Source organism: Diabrotica virgifera, chromosome 1 (assembly GCF_917563875.1).
Source record: "Diabrotica virgifera virgifera chromosome 1, PGI_DIABVI_V3a".
Lineage (NCBI taxonomy): Eukaryota > Metazoa > Arthropoda > Insecta > Coleoptera > Chrysomelidae > Diabrotica > Diabrotica virgifera.
The window spans coordinates 256,173,357-256,192,803 of record NC_065443.1 but is presented as its reverse complement, the minus strand read 5'-3'; the positions used below and the strand labels follow the sequence as shown (position 1 = coordinate 256,192,803).

Sequence of the window (19,447 nt, the reverse complement as noted above, 5' to 3'; positions counted from 1 at the left end):
CCCCCGTTTTGGGTAGAGCGACGGGTATTTTATCGCATAACTTTTTTGTCCTTAACTTTTGTGCATTTTTGACACCGGATTATTAAATTGTGAGGTATTCTAGTACTAAAAGGTACTCTTGCTTTAAGTCGGTAGGACACACCGTTTTCTAGAAAAATCGATTTGAAGTTTCTCGTTTTTGGAATTTGGAAAAAAATTGAAACAACTTTTCAACAAAAAACGAAGTATTTTACCAACATAAAGTAAGAGTAACTTTTAGTACTCGAATACCTCATAATTTAATAATCTAGTTTCAAAAATGCTCAAAAACTCAAGACAAAAAAGTTATGCTATAAAATAACTGTTGACCTACCCAAAACGGACGCCTATGACCAGTACTAGAAATTTGCAATTAATGAAATCGATTTATCTCTGGAATATAAATAAATGTACCAGTTTTCGTCTTTCTAAACAGTTTTTTTTTTAATTTTTTTTTTAATTTAAGAAGCGAAAAATTTTTAAATCGATTTTTCTAGAAAACGGTGTATCCTACCGATTTAAAACAAGAGTACCTTTCAGTACTAGAATACTTCACAATTTCATAATCCACTGTAGGAAATGCATAAAAGTTAAAGATAAAAAAGTTATGCGATAAAATAACCGTTGCCCTACCCAAAACGGGCGCCTATGATCGGTACTAGAAATTTGCAATAGATGGATTAGATTTATATCTTGTAGATAAATACGCGTACCAATTTTTGTTTTTCTAAATAGAAGCGTTCTGGAGATATTTAAGAAAAACTAATTACAAGACGCCATCTTCAAAGAGCTCTAGCTCCCTTAGGAAGCATTTTCGGACTAAGTGAATTGGGTTAAATTATCTTAAAATTATCTGAAGAATCTCCTGTCTTCGTTTGTCGGTAGAGTTTCTGGACACCCTGTATTTTATTACCCTATCTATATGCTCAGTATTTCACTGTTTCGATACTCATGCCATTTCTGAAAATTTCATTTTAGCAGTTAATACACATATATTTTGCACTAGACCACCCGTGATCCAGTAGACAAAACCAAATACAACAGGACTTGTCTAAAAAACTTAAAACATAACCACAAACTAAAACACGGATTAGAAAAAGTGAATGCACCTGGTTTCGAAGCAACGAAGTGAGGGCTTATACCTTCGCTGAATGTGTCTTTCTACCAGAAAAATCAAAATTACCGAAATCGAAGAAGTAATCATAAGAGAACTATTACATAAAGAACTACCTGAAGAAGCAATAAAGCTACTAACGTACATATTCAATGCTGTCGTGAGATTGTGCTATTTCCCGTCCCTACGAAAGGTAGCTCAAATCATCCTAATTCATAAACACAACAAAGGCAACCCAACCTTCATCATATCGCCTTATTAGCCAACTGCCTTTATCGTAAAAAGTGTTTGAAAGTGTCTTCCCTGAAAATAAAAGACACTTATTACAGAAAGAAAACTAATACCACATTATTAATTCGGTTTTAGACAACAATACGACGATACGACACAATCAAACAGGTTCATAGAGTAGTCAGAACCACAACAGATGCTCTCGAGAACAACAAATATTGTACAGCGGCCTTCCCTGATGTCTCCCAAACCTTCAGTAGGGTCTAGCATAAAGGTCTTATATCAAAACTTAAGGAGAAAACTGCCTCATCCAATCTGCATGCTCATAAAATCATATCTGCCCGGCAGTTAGTTCCAGACAAAACTTGGGGAGGCCTTCACTACTATACATCCTATCCACTCTAGCGTACAGCAACGAATTTTTCTTGGAGCCATATTGTAATTTCTGTTTACAGCAGACATACCAAATTCAGATTGTACAACAATTACAACATACGCTGATGACAATGACCTAATGGCCTGCCACGAAAATCCGACCCTAGCCTCTCAGATACTACAAAGTCGCCTATCTAGAACTGAAATCTCAAACTGTGGAGCTGTTATAGTTAATAGCTTCAAATCAACACACATTACGTTTACAATAAGGAAGAGGATCAATCCAGCTGTAGCCTTCAACAACACTCCACTTGGGAATTTAATTAGATAGCCTCCTAACATGGCATAAGCATATTTGGAACAAACGACTGCAACTGGGGCTCATGTACCGGGTTTCCCAATAAGAATGGCTCTCGGCCATATCTCAGGAACCGTTTATAGTAGAGCTTTGAAATAAAAATTTTTATAACAAATGTTGCCTCAGGAAAAGCCTGGAAATTATTATCATAATTGTGGGACCACCGCTAGAGGGCGTAATTGAATACCAAAAATTAAAAAATCTAAATTTTACAAAATTTTCCTAATGAAGGGGCACTGGAAATCCGATCGTCGTATTCTTCATAAAATTCTACGCATATTTGATTTGACAAGTTTAGGTCTACCTTTGGAAATAAGAGGTGGGGGTGAGTGGGAACCTTGTTATGAAAAACTGGCTGTGAGTCCGGTTCTGCTTAATCAAATTTTGCAAACTTGGTCTTGTTGAAGACATATTTTTTTCGTCAATGTAAAAGTTATGATTTCGAACCAACTTACTGAGTAATATGCCAGCTAGAAGGCGTTATTTAATTTTTTTCAGAAATCTAGTGTTCCTTGAAAAATATTAAATACAAACATGCATTTTTAATACCATATTACAAAATTAGACAAAATTAGCAACAGAATAGCAAAAACCGCATGTTAATACCTTTTTTTTTTATGTCGAGTAAGTCGAGTCTATCTTACAAAACGTGTAAATTTAAAAACATAACTATTACTGTCACCGGTAAACGAAATTCATTAAAAGTAGTGTGCTATGGAAACAACAAAGAAACATTTTCCAGCTGTCAACGTATATTAGGTCTTTTCAACGCTTCTCATTTGTTGCGAGCTTCGTTCATATCTCGTATATTAATATTATACACGGATTATACGGCATATGACAGAGGCTCGAAACAAATGAGAAGCGTTGAAAAGCCCTATTACAAAGAAATAAAAACAACTATATAGTGATGACATAAACGTTCAAATTTTTGCCCATCATTTTCGTTGCAAACATTTACTCTTTCAAGAGTAGATTGAACCGCAGTCTCAATTTCTGCTCTCGATATGCTTTGAATGGCGTTTAGTATTCTCTGGATAATGTATTCTCGAGTAGTGTATGATGGGCAACAATTTGAATATTTAGGTCGTCACTACTCGTCACTAAGTAGTTCTTTTTGTTCTGTGTTATATTTAATTTTAATAGTATTGTTTCTCTTTATATTGTTGTTTTAATTAATTATATTTATTATATTTTTATACGTTGACATCTGGAAAATGTTATTTTGTTTTTTTCCACAGCAGACTACTTTTCATTAACTTAGTTTACCGGTGATAGTTACAGTTATGTATAAAATTTACACGTTTCTCGAGATATCTTGAGATAGAAAAAAGGTATCGACATGCGGTTTTCGCTATTCTATTGCTAATTTAATCTAATTTTATAAAGTATGATTAAAAATGCATACTTGTATTTAATATTTTCCAAAGAAGACTAGATTTCTTAAAAAAATGAAATAAAGATGTTCTGGTGCATGACTGAAAAATCACACCTATGTCTAGCCAACAAACTGCTTATCTGCCAATGTGTACTAAAACTTGTCTAAACGTATGGGATCCAAATCTGGGGAACTGCCACCGAAACAAATCTACACAAGATTCAACGCTTTCAATCAAAAGTTCTAAGGTAATTCTTCAAAACTCCTTGCTAAGTTTACAATAATACTATAGGTACGTAGGGATCTTTAAGTCCATACCGTCAATGAAGATATTACTTCTCTGTGCTCCAAGTACCACAATAGACTGCAAGATTACCCAAAGATATTGGTTACCAATCTAGCAATCTCCTAACACCCCTACGGAACAGAAGACTAAAAACCGCAGACACTATTTACCTCGACACTAGAAATTAAAATAAAGCACAAAATTAATTCAAATTATTTTTGTACTCTTTTAGGTATTCACCACTTGGTGAATACTGACTCTGTCACTCTGTGAACACTCACATTTATTGTTTATTGTTTTGTGTAAAATGATACTATAACTAGATAAATAGAACTTACGGGAATGGTTCGAATGCAGTAGTGCAGAGCTATTTAGAGCGGCAGTCAACAGGGTCCGCATTGCTATGATGATTTCCAACCTTCGATAGAAGATGGAACTTAAAGAAGAAGAAGTAAAATAGATCGCAATAAAATGGATATAAAAAAATTACTCGGTACTGAAAAATTTGAACATTCATTAATTTGTACACATATATACGCGTAGTCCGATGAGGATTACGTTCATTTCCAAGTTAAGCTCAAGGTCACAGTAACCGGTTACCTATATCGTGTCGTCACAGCTTGTCATTGGTTAGAAATTAATTTCTATTCTTTTGGAGATGATCTGAGCATCATAATAGGCAATTTAAAACTGATTTTTGTACATAACTATTTTTACCAAGTTAAACCATGTTACCTACAAACTAAAATTTGACTTCTTTTTAAAGTTAATTTTCTTTTTCGTTATAGTCAAAGCAGTTATTTGCAGACCTCTGTTTAGTAGCTCCAGTGATAGAAAAACCCAACCCAACAGAATTTATTACAGAAAAACCTATCGACATAATCCAGTCAGGGAATTACCATGATGTGCCAGTGATAACTGGTTACAATGACGGTGAAGGTCTTTTTGCGGATATCATGGTGATACTTAAAATAGCTGATGGAAAAGTCATAGCAGATACACCCATCGAGCACCTGCTACCGTATGAGACCAATTTTTCAGACACACAGCAAGTCAAGAGATTAGTTGACAAGTTAGGAAATTTTTATCGTCCAAAAGATGATCCAATTGGACGAATTAATGTAAGTATTTTGAGCAAGTAATGAAATAAAGGAAGTTCTCACAATAAATTTATTCACTACGGAATGTGACCGGTTTTGCTGTCATACCGACATAATTAAATTACTGTTACCGGGACCTGATGATGCTGTGCATATTATAGACAGCGAAACCGGTCGTTCGGAGTGAATAAATTGATTGTGAGAACGTCTTTTATTTCATTATTTATTTATTTATTATGGACTCACACATATACAACCCATTCAATATTTAAGTATTTTGACTTAGGATATAAAATAATCATTATTAAATTTAATAATAAAAGTTTTACTTCTGGTATAGTGGTTTCGTGATTTACGTGATTTCCTGATTTATAGTAATTTCGTGAAAAGTCCATGTGCGATTTACAGGTTAGAGCAGTTAAAACTTTCAGAGACTTAACAGGAGTAATGATTTAAGCATATTTACTCAAGTACTTGAAGTACTTGACTAATTGAAGAAACCCAATTTGGATTCTGTAGAGGCGTAGGTACCTGTGAAGATCTCGTTGCATTCAACGTACTAATCCAGAAATGCTTGGATGTGAACCAAGATAATATATTATGAACGTCTGCTTCATAGATTACAACAAGACTTTCGATAAAATCCGCCACAAAGAGCTAATGGACGTCCTCAAAGCAAAACAATAATTACAATACAATGACCTTCGAATTATACCAAATCTATATTATAGACAGCAGGCACACATACGCATTAACGAACACACATCAGAAGAGTTCGAAATTAAAAGAGGAGTGCGACAGGGGTATGTATTGTCACCACTACTATTCAATGGATCATCATCATCATTCTCTTTGCCTTATCCCTATGCGGGATCGGCTTCCCTAATTGCATTTCTCCACACAATTCTATCTTGGGTCATATCAATGTTAATCTCCTGTACCAACATGTCCTGCCTTATCGCCTCCCCCCAGGTCTTCTTTGGTCTTTCTTCCAGGAGTCTGCACTTCAGCTATTCTTCGTATTGGGTGATTAACGATTCGACGTTGAACATGACCAAACCATCTTAACCTATGCTCTCTCATTTTGGCATCAATTGGTGCCACACCTAGACTTCTCATAATATACTCATTACTAATTTTATACTTCTTTGTCACTCCACTCATCCATCTAAGCATTCTCATTTCCGCCACATGCATTCGTTGTTCCTCTTTCTTTTTCACTGCCCAACATTCAGTTCCGTACATCATAGCCGGTCTTATGGCGGTTTTATAGAATTTTCCCATTAGTTTCATTGGAATTTTTCTGTCACACAACACATCACTCGCTTCTTTCCACTTCATCAAGCCCTAATTCTACTGCATGCATCTCCATCTATTTCTCCATTACTCTGTAATACCGATCCTAGGTACTTAAAACTATTGCTTTTCACAATTATTTCACCATCCAAAGGTAAAATTTTATTTGTAGTAAAGCCATCTGTAAATGAACATTCCAAATACTCTGTTTTTGTTCTACTAAGTTTTAAACCTTTTTCCTCTAGAGCTTGTCTCCACTGTTCCAGTTTTTGTTCTAAGTCTCTTTCACTATTTCCTACTAACACGACATCATCAGCATACATTAAGCACCATGGAATGTTACCCTGTAGTTTCGCTGTTATCTGGTCCAAAACTAATGAGAATAAATACGGACTAAGCACAGAGCCTTGGTGCAATCCTACTTTCACCTGAAATTTATCAGTCTCTCCCACACCTGTCCTAACACTAGTCGTTACTCCCTCATACATATCTCTCACAATCTTTACATATTTGAGAGGGACTCCTTTCTTATTGAGTGCCCACCACACAATCTCTCGAGGAACTCTATCATATGCTTTCTCAAGATCAATGAATACCATATGAGCGTTGGTCTCTTTATTCCTGTATTTTTCCATCAGTTGCCTTACAATGAAAATTGCATCTGTTGTTGATCTGCCCTGCATAAAGCCAAATTGATTATCGGATATTTCGGTTTCTTCACGTATCCGTCTATCAATTACTCTCTCCCATATTTTCATGGTGGGGCTAAGTAGTTTTATAGCCCTGTAGTTTGTGCATTGTTGTATGTCTCCCTTGTTTTTGTAGACAGGTACTAATATACTGCTTCTCCATTCGTCTGGCATTTGTCCAACTTCCATAATTCTATTAAATAGACCTGCTAGCTAACTTATTCCTGTCTATCCGAATGCTCTCCATACTTCCTCAGGAATATCGTCTGGTCCGACTGCTTTTCCTTTTTTTATTTTTGGAAGCGCTTGAGCAACTTCCCCGTTTGTTATTCTGGTAATCATTGCTGTTACTGTCTCCGTTAACTCCACAAGCTGTCTGTCAAATTCTTCACTTAATAAACTGTCAAAATACTTTCTCCATCTCTTTTTGACATCCTTTTCGTCAATTAGTATTTTATTATTTTCATCTCGGATACATCTAATCTGATTAAAATCTCTTGATTTCTTTGCTCTGTGTTTGGCTATTTTATATATCTTTGCTTCGCCTTCCCTGGTATCAAGTTGATCGTATAGGTTTGAATACGCTTCAACTTTAGCTTTTGCTACTGCTACTTTCGCTTCCATTTTGGCGACCATATAGTTTTGAAGATCTATGTCCGATATGGTTTCTTGCCAATTTTTAAATAATTTTCCCTTCTCTTTTATTTTTCCTTGTACTTCATGTGACCACCACCAAGTCTCTTTATCCTCAAACTTCTTTCCTGAAGTTTTCCCAAGTATTTCAATAGCCGTCTCTCTAATAATGTTGGTCATTTTTCTCCAAATTGTGTTTGGGCTTCCTTTCATGATCCAACATATTTTTTCTACTATTCTTTCCCTGAATAGACCTTCATTCTCATCTTTTAGCATCCAGCACATGATTTTTTGTGGTCGTCTTCAATATTTTTTTTTTCTACTCTCCACTACTATTCAATGAATACTCTGAAGAAATTATGATAAAAACTCTTGAGGGAGAAACAGCAGGAATAAAGGTCAATGGAACGCCAATTAACAACATTAGATATGCGAACGATACTATCATAATACATACGGACAGAAAAACAAGAAAGGCTAACGCGTCAGTTTAAAATTCTAATATGAATCTGACGCTTAGACTGGAATACGTGGGCGTCCGATCGGCCTATGAGGGAGCAGCACGGCAAGGGATAAGGCCTTGCGGCTCGGTGATACTCCCCATAGATACCTACCGAAAGGGTGTTGACGTCTAAAATAGCGGTGTATAATATACTATCATAATAGCGGACAACCTCCAAGACGTCCAAGACCTCCAAAAGCTAACAAACAAGATATATGAGTATGGAGAAGAATATGGATTATCAATAAACATCAAGAAAACTAAATTTATGAGGATATCAAAATTTCAAAATAATGATCAAAGCCTGACAATTAAAGGTAAAACTTTAGAACAAGCTGAAACCTACAACTATCTTAGCACAATAATTAATCACACAAACGATTATTCCAAAGAAATCAAAGTTCGAATAGAGAAAGCACGAACCAATTTCAATAAAATGGGAAAGGTATTTTGTGCAAAAGAGCTGAAATTAGACTTGCGAGTTAGGCTGGCAAGGTGTTATATTTTTTCGACTCTGTTTTACGGTATAGAAGCATGGACACTTAACGACTCGACTGCTAAAAAGTTGGAAGCATTTGAACTGTGGGTTTATAGAAGAATCCTGAAGATATCATGGACCGAGCATGTAACAAACAACGAAGTCATGCGAAGAGTCAACAAAAAATGGAAATATTGGAATCCATCAAGACACGAGAGCTGCAAACCTGGGGCATGTTATGAGTAGTGCATACAACATACTTCAATTAATTATACAAGGGAAACTTCAGGGCAAGAGAGGTGTAGGAAGGAGAAGAATCTCATGGTTGAGTAACTTGAGGAAATGGTTCGGATGCACATCCATCGAAAGATTCAGAACAGCAGCATCTAAGATCAGAATAGCCATGATGATTGCCAACCTCCGTAGCGGAGATGGAACGTGACGAAGAAGACTCAAGTACACAATGTAAACAAGGACAATAATAAAAATAATATCAAATGTTAGTTTAATTACAATTTTCATCATATTGCTTTATAGGCGAGCGGGAGATACCCCTAAAATGACCAGGTACTGACCACGGAGAGGTGAATGGCTAATTTTATTCATACTTTGTATTTTTGAAGGTGCTGAAAACGAAAATGAGGTTTATATTGAATTTTATGAACATTGTCAAAATCGCAATTTTAACCTAAAAATAAAAAAAATGAAATCACGTTTGTTTTGCGTTTACCTCGCTATAACTCTGTTCAATGTTAATATTTTTTTCTGAAATTGTTACAGTATATAGCTCTAACATATTTAAGACAACGGTACTTGCTTTAAGCTTTAATTCTTATTCTGATAAAGGTTATGAATTTTTCAAAGGAAAAGGTGCGGATTTGTGCATTGCAAAGTTTAATCGCAAAAGTTGAGCGACGTAATATGAAATTTAGCCTTTTAATCACGTTTATTTTAAAATAGAGAGTACAAAGAAGTTTTTTGGAAAATTTTAGATTAAAATGTTTTATAAGAAAAAAATAGTGCAACTTTTATTATCGACATTAGAAATCCCCAATATACGGTTATTTTTCGAGATACTGACCATGGGTGGTAAATGGCTAATTTTGGTCTTGGATTATGTTTTTGACGGTGCTGAAAACGAAAATGAAATTTATTTTAAATTTTAGGTGGGGAAATATTGTCAAAATCGCAATTTTACCATAGAAATAAAAAAAAGTGAAATCACGTTTTTTTGCGTTTAACTCGCTACAACTCTTGTCGATTTTAATATTTTTGTCTGAAGTTTTTGTACTCTATATGTTGCTCACTTTTTTTAAGATAACGATATCTGTTTTAAGATTTTAGTCTTATTCTAGTAAAAGTTATGAATTTTTTAAAGTACAAGGTGGAGATTCGTAAATTGCAAAGTTTAATCGCAAAAGTTAAGAGGCAAAATTTAAAATTTATCTTATTAATTACGTTTATGTTAAAACATAGAGTACAAAGAAGTTTTCTGCAAAGTTTTAGTTACAAATGTTGAATAGAAAAATAATGGCGCAACTTTTAATATAGACGTTATGCATCCCCAAAATAACGCTTATTTTTCGAGAATCTGACCATGGGAGGTGAATGGCTAATTTTGGTCCTATTTTATGTTTTCGATGGTGCTGACAATGAAAAAGATGTCTATTTTGAATTTTATGTAACGGAACATTGTCAAAATCGCAATTTTAACCTACAAATTAAAAAAAAAAGTGAAGTCACGAATTTTTACGTTTAACTCGCTACAACTCTGTTATGTTTAAATATTTTTTTCTAAAACTTCTACGGCATATATTTCTTACCTTTATGAAGACCATGAAAGCAACTGTAGTCTTTTAGTTTTTTTTTTATAAAAGTTATGAATTTTTAAATATAAAAGGTGCAGACTCGCGAATTGCAGAGTTAAATCGCAGAAATTAAGTGACAAAATTTAAAATTTATCTATTTGATTACGTTTATGTTAAACCATAGAGTTTAAAGAAGTTTTATGGGGAGTTTTAGGTTTAGATGTGTTATAGAAAAAATATGGTGCAACTTTAAATTTTAAGAAAAACGTGGTTTAGCTTTCTTTTTTTTTTTAGGGCAAAAGTGCGACTTTGACAATTTTCTCCCACCCAAAATTCAAAATAAACTTGATTTTCGTTTTCAGCACCATCAAAAATCAGACCAAAATTAGCCATTCACCACCAATGATCTGTATCTCGAAAAATTAGCGTTATTTTGGAGATTTATAACGTAGATGTTAAATGTTGCACCATTTGTTTTATATAAAACATTTTGATCCAAAACTTTTTAGGAAACTTCTTTGTACTCATGTTTTATTTTTGAATTCGATTTAACATCTATATTTCATATTTTGTCAGTCAAATTTTGCGATTAAACTTTGCAATTCACGAAACTGCACCTTGTACATTAAAAGACTCATAACTTTTATTAGAATAAGACTAAAATCTTAAAACAGATACACTTGTCTTCAAAAAAGTGTGCAACATACAGCGTACAAACTTTAGAAAAAAATTATTAAAACGGAGTTGTAGCGACCGAAACGCAATAAAACGTGATTTAATTTTTTTTATTTTTAGGGTACAATTGCAATTTTGACAATATTCCCCCACCTAAAATTAATAATAAATTTCATTTTCGTTTTCATCACGGTCAAGACATAATCTAAGGCCAAAATTAGCCATTCTCCACCCATGGTCAGTATCTCGAAAAATAAGCGTTATATTGGGGATTTATAACGTAGATATTAAACGTTGCACCATTTGTTTTCTATAAAACATTTTGATCTAAAACTTACCAGAAAACTTTTTTGTACACTCTACTTTAACATAGATGTGATTAAGAAGCTAAATTTTAAACTTCGTCACACAACTTTTGCTATTAAACTTTGCAATGCACAAATCCTCACCTTTTCCTTTGAAAAATTTATAACCTTTATCAGTATAAGAACAAAAGCTTGAAACAGGTAACGTTGTCTTCAAAAATGCTAGAGCTATATACTGTAAAAATTTCAGAATAAAATAATAAAATCAAACAGAGTTGTAACGAGGTAAACGAAAAAAACGTGATTTCATTTTTTTTATTTTTAGGTTAAAATTGCGATTTTTACAATGTTCTCCCACATAAAATTCAAAATAAATTTCATTTTCGTTTTCAGCACCCTCGAAAATATAAATTATGAATAAAATTAGCCATTCACCCCTCCGTGGTCAGTATCTCGAAAACTAAGCGCTTTTTTGAGGATATCCCGCTCATGTTTTTAGTAAAATTGACGACATATTCTTAAATTTATTGTTTTAGCTCTTAACAGATGCTTTCTTTGCTGCCGGAATAAAAATCTCTGCAAAAAATCAAGCAAAGGTGTCGAAAAATCCTGTGTATTTTTATAGATTTACTTTAGATGGAGGCCTTAACTTGATGAAGAAAATGGTTCACGATCGACGTCCAGGTAATGCGATTTTATTATTCAGTATAACTTTCTGAGATTTATTAAACTTATGGTAGGGGAGCCCAAGCGGGAATTTTTGCAGTTACTCGAGCGCGTCAGATTATTACATGGGGAGAAACCTTGTACCCTGCAGATGTGCAGCTGGTTCTTAAAAAAACTGATACGACTCTTAGTAAGATTTGATCATTTTGAGCAGTGTATTTGATTGGTGTGACATTTATATTTATTATGACAGACAAATAATAAAATAAACAAACAAACAAAAAACAACTCATTACATTATTATTTTGTTTTTGTTTTGATTCTGGCCTTGGTTTAGAACCTTTAGCCACGTAATTACATATAAAATTATTATTCGTTCATACAAAATTGTCCAGTATACACTTCAAAATAAAGAATACTAAAAAAATAAAGCTTACAAATAACAATGTCTACTTACTATGTTAATAAATACAACAATGCTAATTTTTTTCTTCACTACGATAGGACCTAAATCCGATTCAACCTCTCGGAGTGATTACATTATAGTTAAGAAAGCCACTGCGCATCCGCTAGGAAAAATATTCTAATTCGGATTTTTTGCACAATCTTACTCAAAAAGGACTCCTTTTAACAAATTTGCATGTTGCCAGAACAAAAGGGTGGTCAAAAATTTTTTAAACGTTTTTTTTTGTTTTTTTCCTAAAATTATTTTTTTTTGCATGGAAAAAAGTTTTTTTAGGTTTTTTGGATCATTCCAAACAGAAAAGGTCTTTAGTGACTTTTCTCTTAAAATGATAGTTTTTGACATATAAGCGATTAAACATTGAAAAATTGCGAAATCGGCCATATTTAACCCTCAAAAACTATGTGAAAAACTGAAAATTTTAATGTTGCCAAGATAGGTAGATATTCTTTAATCATCGATTGATGAAATCCCGAAGAGTTTTTTGCAATACAATATTCAAAACTCCTTTGTTTTTTAATTGCTAATCAAGCGTGCGCGACACTATTTTCCACCGACAGTATGGTGCAAATGAAAGGAATAAATTCGTTATTTCGTAAACCGGCGACGTTAAGGAAAATCCCGAAACAGGTTGATTTTTATTTTTAAGTTATGATATTGTGGCATATATGGTATACTAGTGACGTCATCCGTCTGGGCGTGATGACGTAATCGATGATTTTTTTTAAATGAGAATAGGGGTCCTGTGGTAGTTCATTTGAAAGGTTCTTCAATTCTCTATTCAGTAATGTAAACATTTTCATAATTATTTATACAGGGTGTCCTTCTACTTCTTTTTTTGTCAAATAATTTAATTTAATAAAAAGTTTTTGGACACGCTGGATAAATAATTATGTAAATGTTTATATTACTGAATAGAGAATTGAAGAACCTTTCAAATGAGCTAGCACACGACCCCTATTCTCGTTTAAAAAATCATCGATTACGTCATCACGTCCAGATGAATGACGTCACTGGTATACCATATATGCCACAATATCATAACTTAATAATAAAAATCGACCTGTTTCGGGATTTTTCCTTAAAGTCGCCGGTTTACGAAATAACGAATTTATTACTTTCATTTGCTCCATACTGTCGGTGGAAAATAGTTTCGCGCACGCTTGATTAGCAATTAAAAAACAAAGGAGTTCTGAATATTGTATTGCAAAAAACTCTTCGGGATTTCATCAATCGATGTTTAAAGAATATCTGTCTACCTTGGCAACATTCAAATGTTCAGTTTTTCACATAGATTTTGAGGGTTAAAAATGGCCGATTTCGCAATTTTTCAATTTTTAATCGCTTATACGTCAAAAACTATCATTTTTAGAGAAAAGTCACCAAAGACCTTTTCTGTTTGGAATGATCCAAAAAACCTAAAAAACTTTTTTCCATGCAAAAAAAATAATTTTAGAAAAAAAAAACAAAAAAAAAACACGTTTAAAAAATTTTTGACCACCTTTTGGTCCTGGCAACATGCAAATTTGTCAAAAGGAGTCCTTTTTGAGTAAGATTGTGCAAACAATCCGAATCAAAATATTTTTCCTAGCGGATGCTTTCTGGACTATTATGTTAATTCATAAATTGTAATAATTATGAAGGTCTAAATTTTGATATTATTTTGAGTTCCTGCATTTTATAAAGAGTAGATAAATAATAGTAGCTGTCCCAAAAATCTTGATTTTGTAGCTGATGGTGTAAAGCAAATATATGTCTTGATTGCTTCTGTTGTGGTGTAAGAGCCTGTTTTTTTGTGGTAGTTCGGTCCCTAAAACGCGATGCTTTAATTCTGCGCTAAGTTGTTGTCTTTTTTCCCGGAAACTGTGACACAATTCTTGCAGTTTTCGCATATTCAAAAGGATTCTCTTTTAATCTTTCCAAAAGCGTACGATCTTCATAAGCGGTAGATATTTTTGGTCTTCCAGAACCTTGCTTTCTTTCGAGAGTTTCTTGTTTTTTTTTATTAACATTAAAAACTGTTCTGCTTACTTATTATGCTTACGTTAAAATGGTTCGCTACTGCAGATAGTGACCAACCACCTTTTAATGTTGTAACAATTCTTGCTTTTAGCTTTTTGCTAGTATGTATCTGGAGCAACGAACTGTCAACACTGATGGAATCGCCATGAAGTGAATTTAATGGCGCCAGGATGAGATAGAAGATAATCAGGTAAAGGAGGGAAGATAATCGCCAGCTTTCGTAAACAAACAAATTGACAGTCCTAGTTAGGTACGTCAGGGTTGCCAGATTGGGGTATTTTCCCAAAATTTTGGGGTAATTTGAAAGCGTATAGGGGAACTTCTCTAAGCAGAAATGGTTGGGAGATTTTTTGGGTTGAAAATTATGGATGATTTTAAGGGGTCATTGGAAATTAAATGTGCGAATGTACACATAGAAATGTATGTTATACTCTCATATAATCGAAGAAGATAGGACCTATGAATTATTTCCAGGGCCCTCTGTTGATAAGTAGTATAATTTTTGTTCACTGTTCTCTACCTTTGACTACTAATTTATTAAAATGAGGCAAAATTTAAATTTGGGTGATTTGAGGGAATTTCAGTTTCTAAGTGAGGGATTTATAAAATAACATCTGGCAACTCTGGTTGTAGTTGTAGCAAATTTTACCTGACAAATTCTTTGTTTCTATAGGGCCTCTCTCTTGTATGTTGGCGCCAATCTCGCTTCACTGTTTGAATGGGACGGGGACATTCCATCAGTGTTGACAGTTCGTTGATCTGGAGCCATTTTTTGAGGTTGAACACAATGAGTTATCTGACAAATTTTAAGATTTGGCAGTGACAGTGACAGTGTGTAAATAATAAGTATTTATCCCTCAAATTACACTGCTCAATATTCTTCAAAATACGCTTTAAGAGTCGTATCAGTTTTTTTAGGAACCAGCCTTTGCTCTACCATATATTGGCTCTTACCACAGGGAAGTTCGTTAAGGGGGGCCCGAAAAAATCTATCCTTAAAAATATTCGAAATTGTCAGATTAAGATAAGTTAAGTTAAGTACATGCAAAAGAGTGTATATTTCAAAAATCTGACGATTTGAGCGGGGCGTAAGGAAATGGGTGAGTAAAAAAGTTTCACAAAAAGCGAATATTTCGCGAAATAAACGTCAGATCTATAGACTTAAAAATACGTCTTCAATATTTTTCAAAAATCTATCGAATGGTACTAAACATGAGCCCCCACGGAGATGGGTGGGGGGTAAATATAAAATTTTAAAAATACAAACCCCGCGATATTTCTCAAAATGAACATCAGATCGAAAAACTGCAAAATACACTGTAGTACTGATGGACTATCCATAAAAATCTTCTCAAATCTCACAGATAATGTGTTAGAACTCCTCGTGTCACTAATTAATGATTCCTTTGAAAACGGTAAATTTCCAGAGTGCCTAAAGACAGCCGTTATTATTCCTCTTCATAAAGGTGACGAAAAATCTAATGCCTGCAACTATAGACCTATTGCCCTACTACCGGTGCTCTCCAAAATTATTGAGAGGCTAATAAAAACCCGACTTAAGTCCTTTCTCTTTGATAACAATATTTTATCACAATATCAGTTCGGCTTCTTAACTAATAAATGTACAACTGATGCCATGTTTTCTGTACTTCACGAGGTTTACCAAGCACTAAACAATAATCTTTATACTGCCACTGTTTTCTGTGACTATTCCAAAGCTTTTGATTGTGTAAATCACAACATTTTGATTAAAAAACTTAATTACTATGGAATTCGAGGTATTTCTTTGAATTGGTTCAATTCTTACTTAGATAATAGGAAACAATTGGTTAGAGCAAATGATACTGACTCTAGTCTCAAAAACATTATATGTGGAGTACCACAAGGTTCAGTATTGGGTCCTCTACTTTTCCTGATCTTTATAAATGACATCACTAATTCAAAAATCGATGGAAAAATTTTTCTTTTTGCTGATGATACCAGTATCACTTGGAGCAACTCAACTATTGCAACTCTTCATGCAACTATAACTTCTGATCTTCTTACGATAAAAACCTGGTCTGACTCTAATTTACTCTCCTTTAACGTGGATAAAACGGTAGCATTATCATATAAAGGTGCTCTTCGACCGCTGCTTGTGAATAGCAGCCAGATCTCTACCGTTGATTCTGTAAAATTTCTTGGTATTCTTTTAGACAGCAACCTCAATTGGTCCCTTCATATCGATTTGTTAAGTAAGAAACTCGCCTCGGCCTGCTATGCCATAAGATCTGTTTCGAAGGAACTCAATTTAGCATCTTCTAAAATAACATACTTTTCTTTAGTCGAGTCTCGTCTTCGATATGGTCTTCCTTTTTGGGGGTCTAGTACAGCTGCCCAATTTGATGTTATTTTCAAATTACAAAAAAGAGCAATAAGATATCTGTTTGGCCTCAGAAGAACAACCCATTGCAGAAGTTACTTTAAAGATCACGAAATTTTAACTCCTCCATCTTTGTATATTTTAGAAACTGTTTGCTTAATTCGTAAACACATGCATGCCTTTCCAGCCAGGCCTCATCATGACTACTCCACCAGAAATTCAACTTTTGATGTCTATTTACCGATCCCGTCTTCTGAGTTAGTAAAGAAATCTATACTATATTCCGCAAAAAAACTATACAACCATCTCACTTTACAACTCAAATCTGCAACATCCTTTCTCAAGTTCCGTAAAATGACAAAAGCTCATTTATCTAAAAGACCATATTATTCAGTAGAAGAGTTTCTTAATGACTAACTAAGAAATCACAGTAATGTACAAGTAACTAAAGTGTATTTATATATATTTGGGTGTCACATACAGCAGCTTAAACTTATTAGTTCCTTTGTTTGTGTTTTATTATATTATGTTGTATGTTCAATTTTGCAATTTATAGTAATTTTGCAATATATTGGTTTTTGTTTTTTTACTTCACTTTTTTAACTTGTTTATATTTTTTTTATTGACGATTTATCTAATTTTATAAAATTTTATTTGTTATTGTTATGTATATCTTTTACGTGAATCTATGTTAAGCTTTGTCCATAAAATTGTATAATTTTCAGTGAGAATAAAGCATATTTCTATTCTATTCTATTCTATACACTTTCAAAATGTTTTTGAAAAATCTATCGAATGGTACCAAACACGACCCTCCACAGAGGTGGCGGGGTTACTTTAAAGTATTAAATGGGACCCCAAAATTTTTATTGCAGATTTGGATCCTTTACGTAGAAATGAGCAAATTTTATTTGAGACATTTTTTCGAATTATGGATAGATGGCGCTATAATCGGCTAAAACGATTGTTGGAAATGGAAAATTATATTAAAAAATGGTAAGTCCCCACTAAAATGGAAACTTTTACTTGACTTTTTTTTGGTTTTAGGACCTAATAATCACAACCCAATAGGTCCCCATAACGCTCGAGTGACTGCAAATTTAGCATACTTTGATCGCACTTTACTTTTTATGGCGCTCAGTTCAAGAGAGAGTAATATTATAGTGGATTGATTTCAATATTTTAGTAGTTCGCAATAATGGCGCACTCCTAATTACATTTTTGCATATTGCACCTCCGCTCAAACAGTGTAATAAGTCAAAAAAACAAAATATCGAGAAAACGACGTTTAAAATTTTTGCTAGAACTTTTCAGAGTTTAATTCAAAAATTATTAAAATTAGCATAATAACTACACCCACCGGCACAAAATTCCGCCACCCAAAATTTTTGATTAAGTTTGACAATTTATAACTTTTTTATTTGTACTCCAATTTTCAAGATTCTTGCATCAGTTTATTGGTACATTTTGTTGTCGTTTGTTATTATTTCGGTAACAATTTTTTTTGCTTATATGGCATTATACGGGGGTGAACGGAAGCGTTGTATTTTCTCCTAACTTTCAAAAATTCTGTGGGAAAATTGGAGAGCTGATTTTGCTACATACTCCTTTTGCATTACCCTGAAGATATTCTTAAGATTTTGCTTTTTGAATTATCCTAATATATCTTTTCTTGTAAGAGCTGTACAATTTTTTGTAAATAAAAACACTGATTGACTCATAAATATAAATATCTTAAATAGAGGTTGTACTAATAAGATTAGAATGGCCCACATGCAGAACGGATCTCAATCCTATTGAGCATTTATAAGATGAATTAAAAATAGCTATTCGCCTTCTCCTAGGCCTCCAGAAATTTTGGTACAGTTATGGCTCTGGTAGAGATACTATATCCGGTTATTCCCCAGACAAGGATAACAATCTTTATTTGATGCCAACCAGACTGCCAGCAGCCGTTGCTGCGAGAGGTGGACATACCCGCTATTAAATTGTTTTTTGTTGTTAATTTTAGTGCATTTGATATTTTTATTTAAGAAAACCTTGAAAGCAGTGTTTTTATTTACAACTTTTAAAAGAAAAGATATATTCGGATAATTCAAAAAACAAAATTTTAGGGATACCTCCAGGATAATACAAAAGGAGTATGTAACAAAATCAGCCCTCCAGTTTTTCCACAGAATTTTTTAAACTTAGGAGAAAATACAACGTTTCCATTCAGGCCCGTTTAATGCCATCCAAGCAAAAAAAAAATTATTACCAGAAAAATCACAAACGACAAGAAAGCATGTACCCACAAACTGATGCAAGAATCTTGAAAATCGGAGTACAAATAACAAAGTTATAAATTATTGTCAAACTTAATCAAAAATTTTGGGTGGCGGAATTTTGTGCCTGTGAGTGTATTTTAGTTAGTTACAAAGGTTTTTTAAGCTCTACAAAATAGTTTATTAATTGTGCTAAAATTATGAAAAATTTTTTTTTGAGTTATGACACTATGCAGATAAATTAATAACGAAAAACTTACGAAATATTATTTATTAGCAGTGGCACTTGCAGTACAGACTATAATATCATTGTTAATATCTGGTTAACAGACTTATATTTAATGATGTAGCTTTAAGTACAAGTAACATCATTAAACAAAAAATACTGCAAAAATAGCGGATCGCCTCTCGCCCCAAAATGGCG

General features: G+C 33.5%; 1 protein-coding gene across 1 annotated transcript in view; it reads left to right on the top strand.

Annotated features, from left to right (window-relative positions):
- LOC114330898 (uncharacterized) overlaps window positions 1-19,447 on the top strand; it is a 180,851-nt gene that overhangs the window by 100,528 nt on the left and 60,876 nt on the right. The window contains exons 11-12 of the mRNA XM_050663392.1: window positions 4,549-4,881; window positions 11,783-11,930. Of these exons, the coding sequence (XP_050519349.1) occupies window positions 4,549-4,881; window positions 11,783-11,930 (481 nt within the window). The remainder of the gene's footprint in view (window positions 1-4,548; window positions 4,882-11,782; window positions 11,931-19,447) is intronic.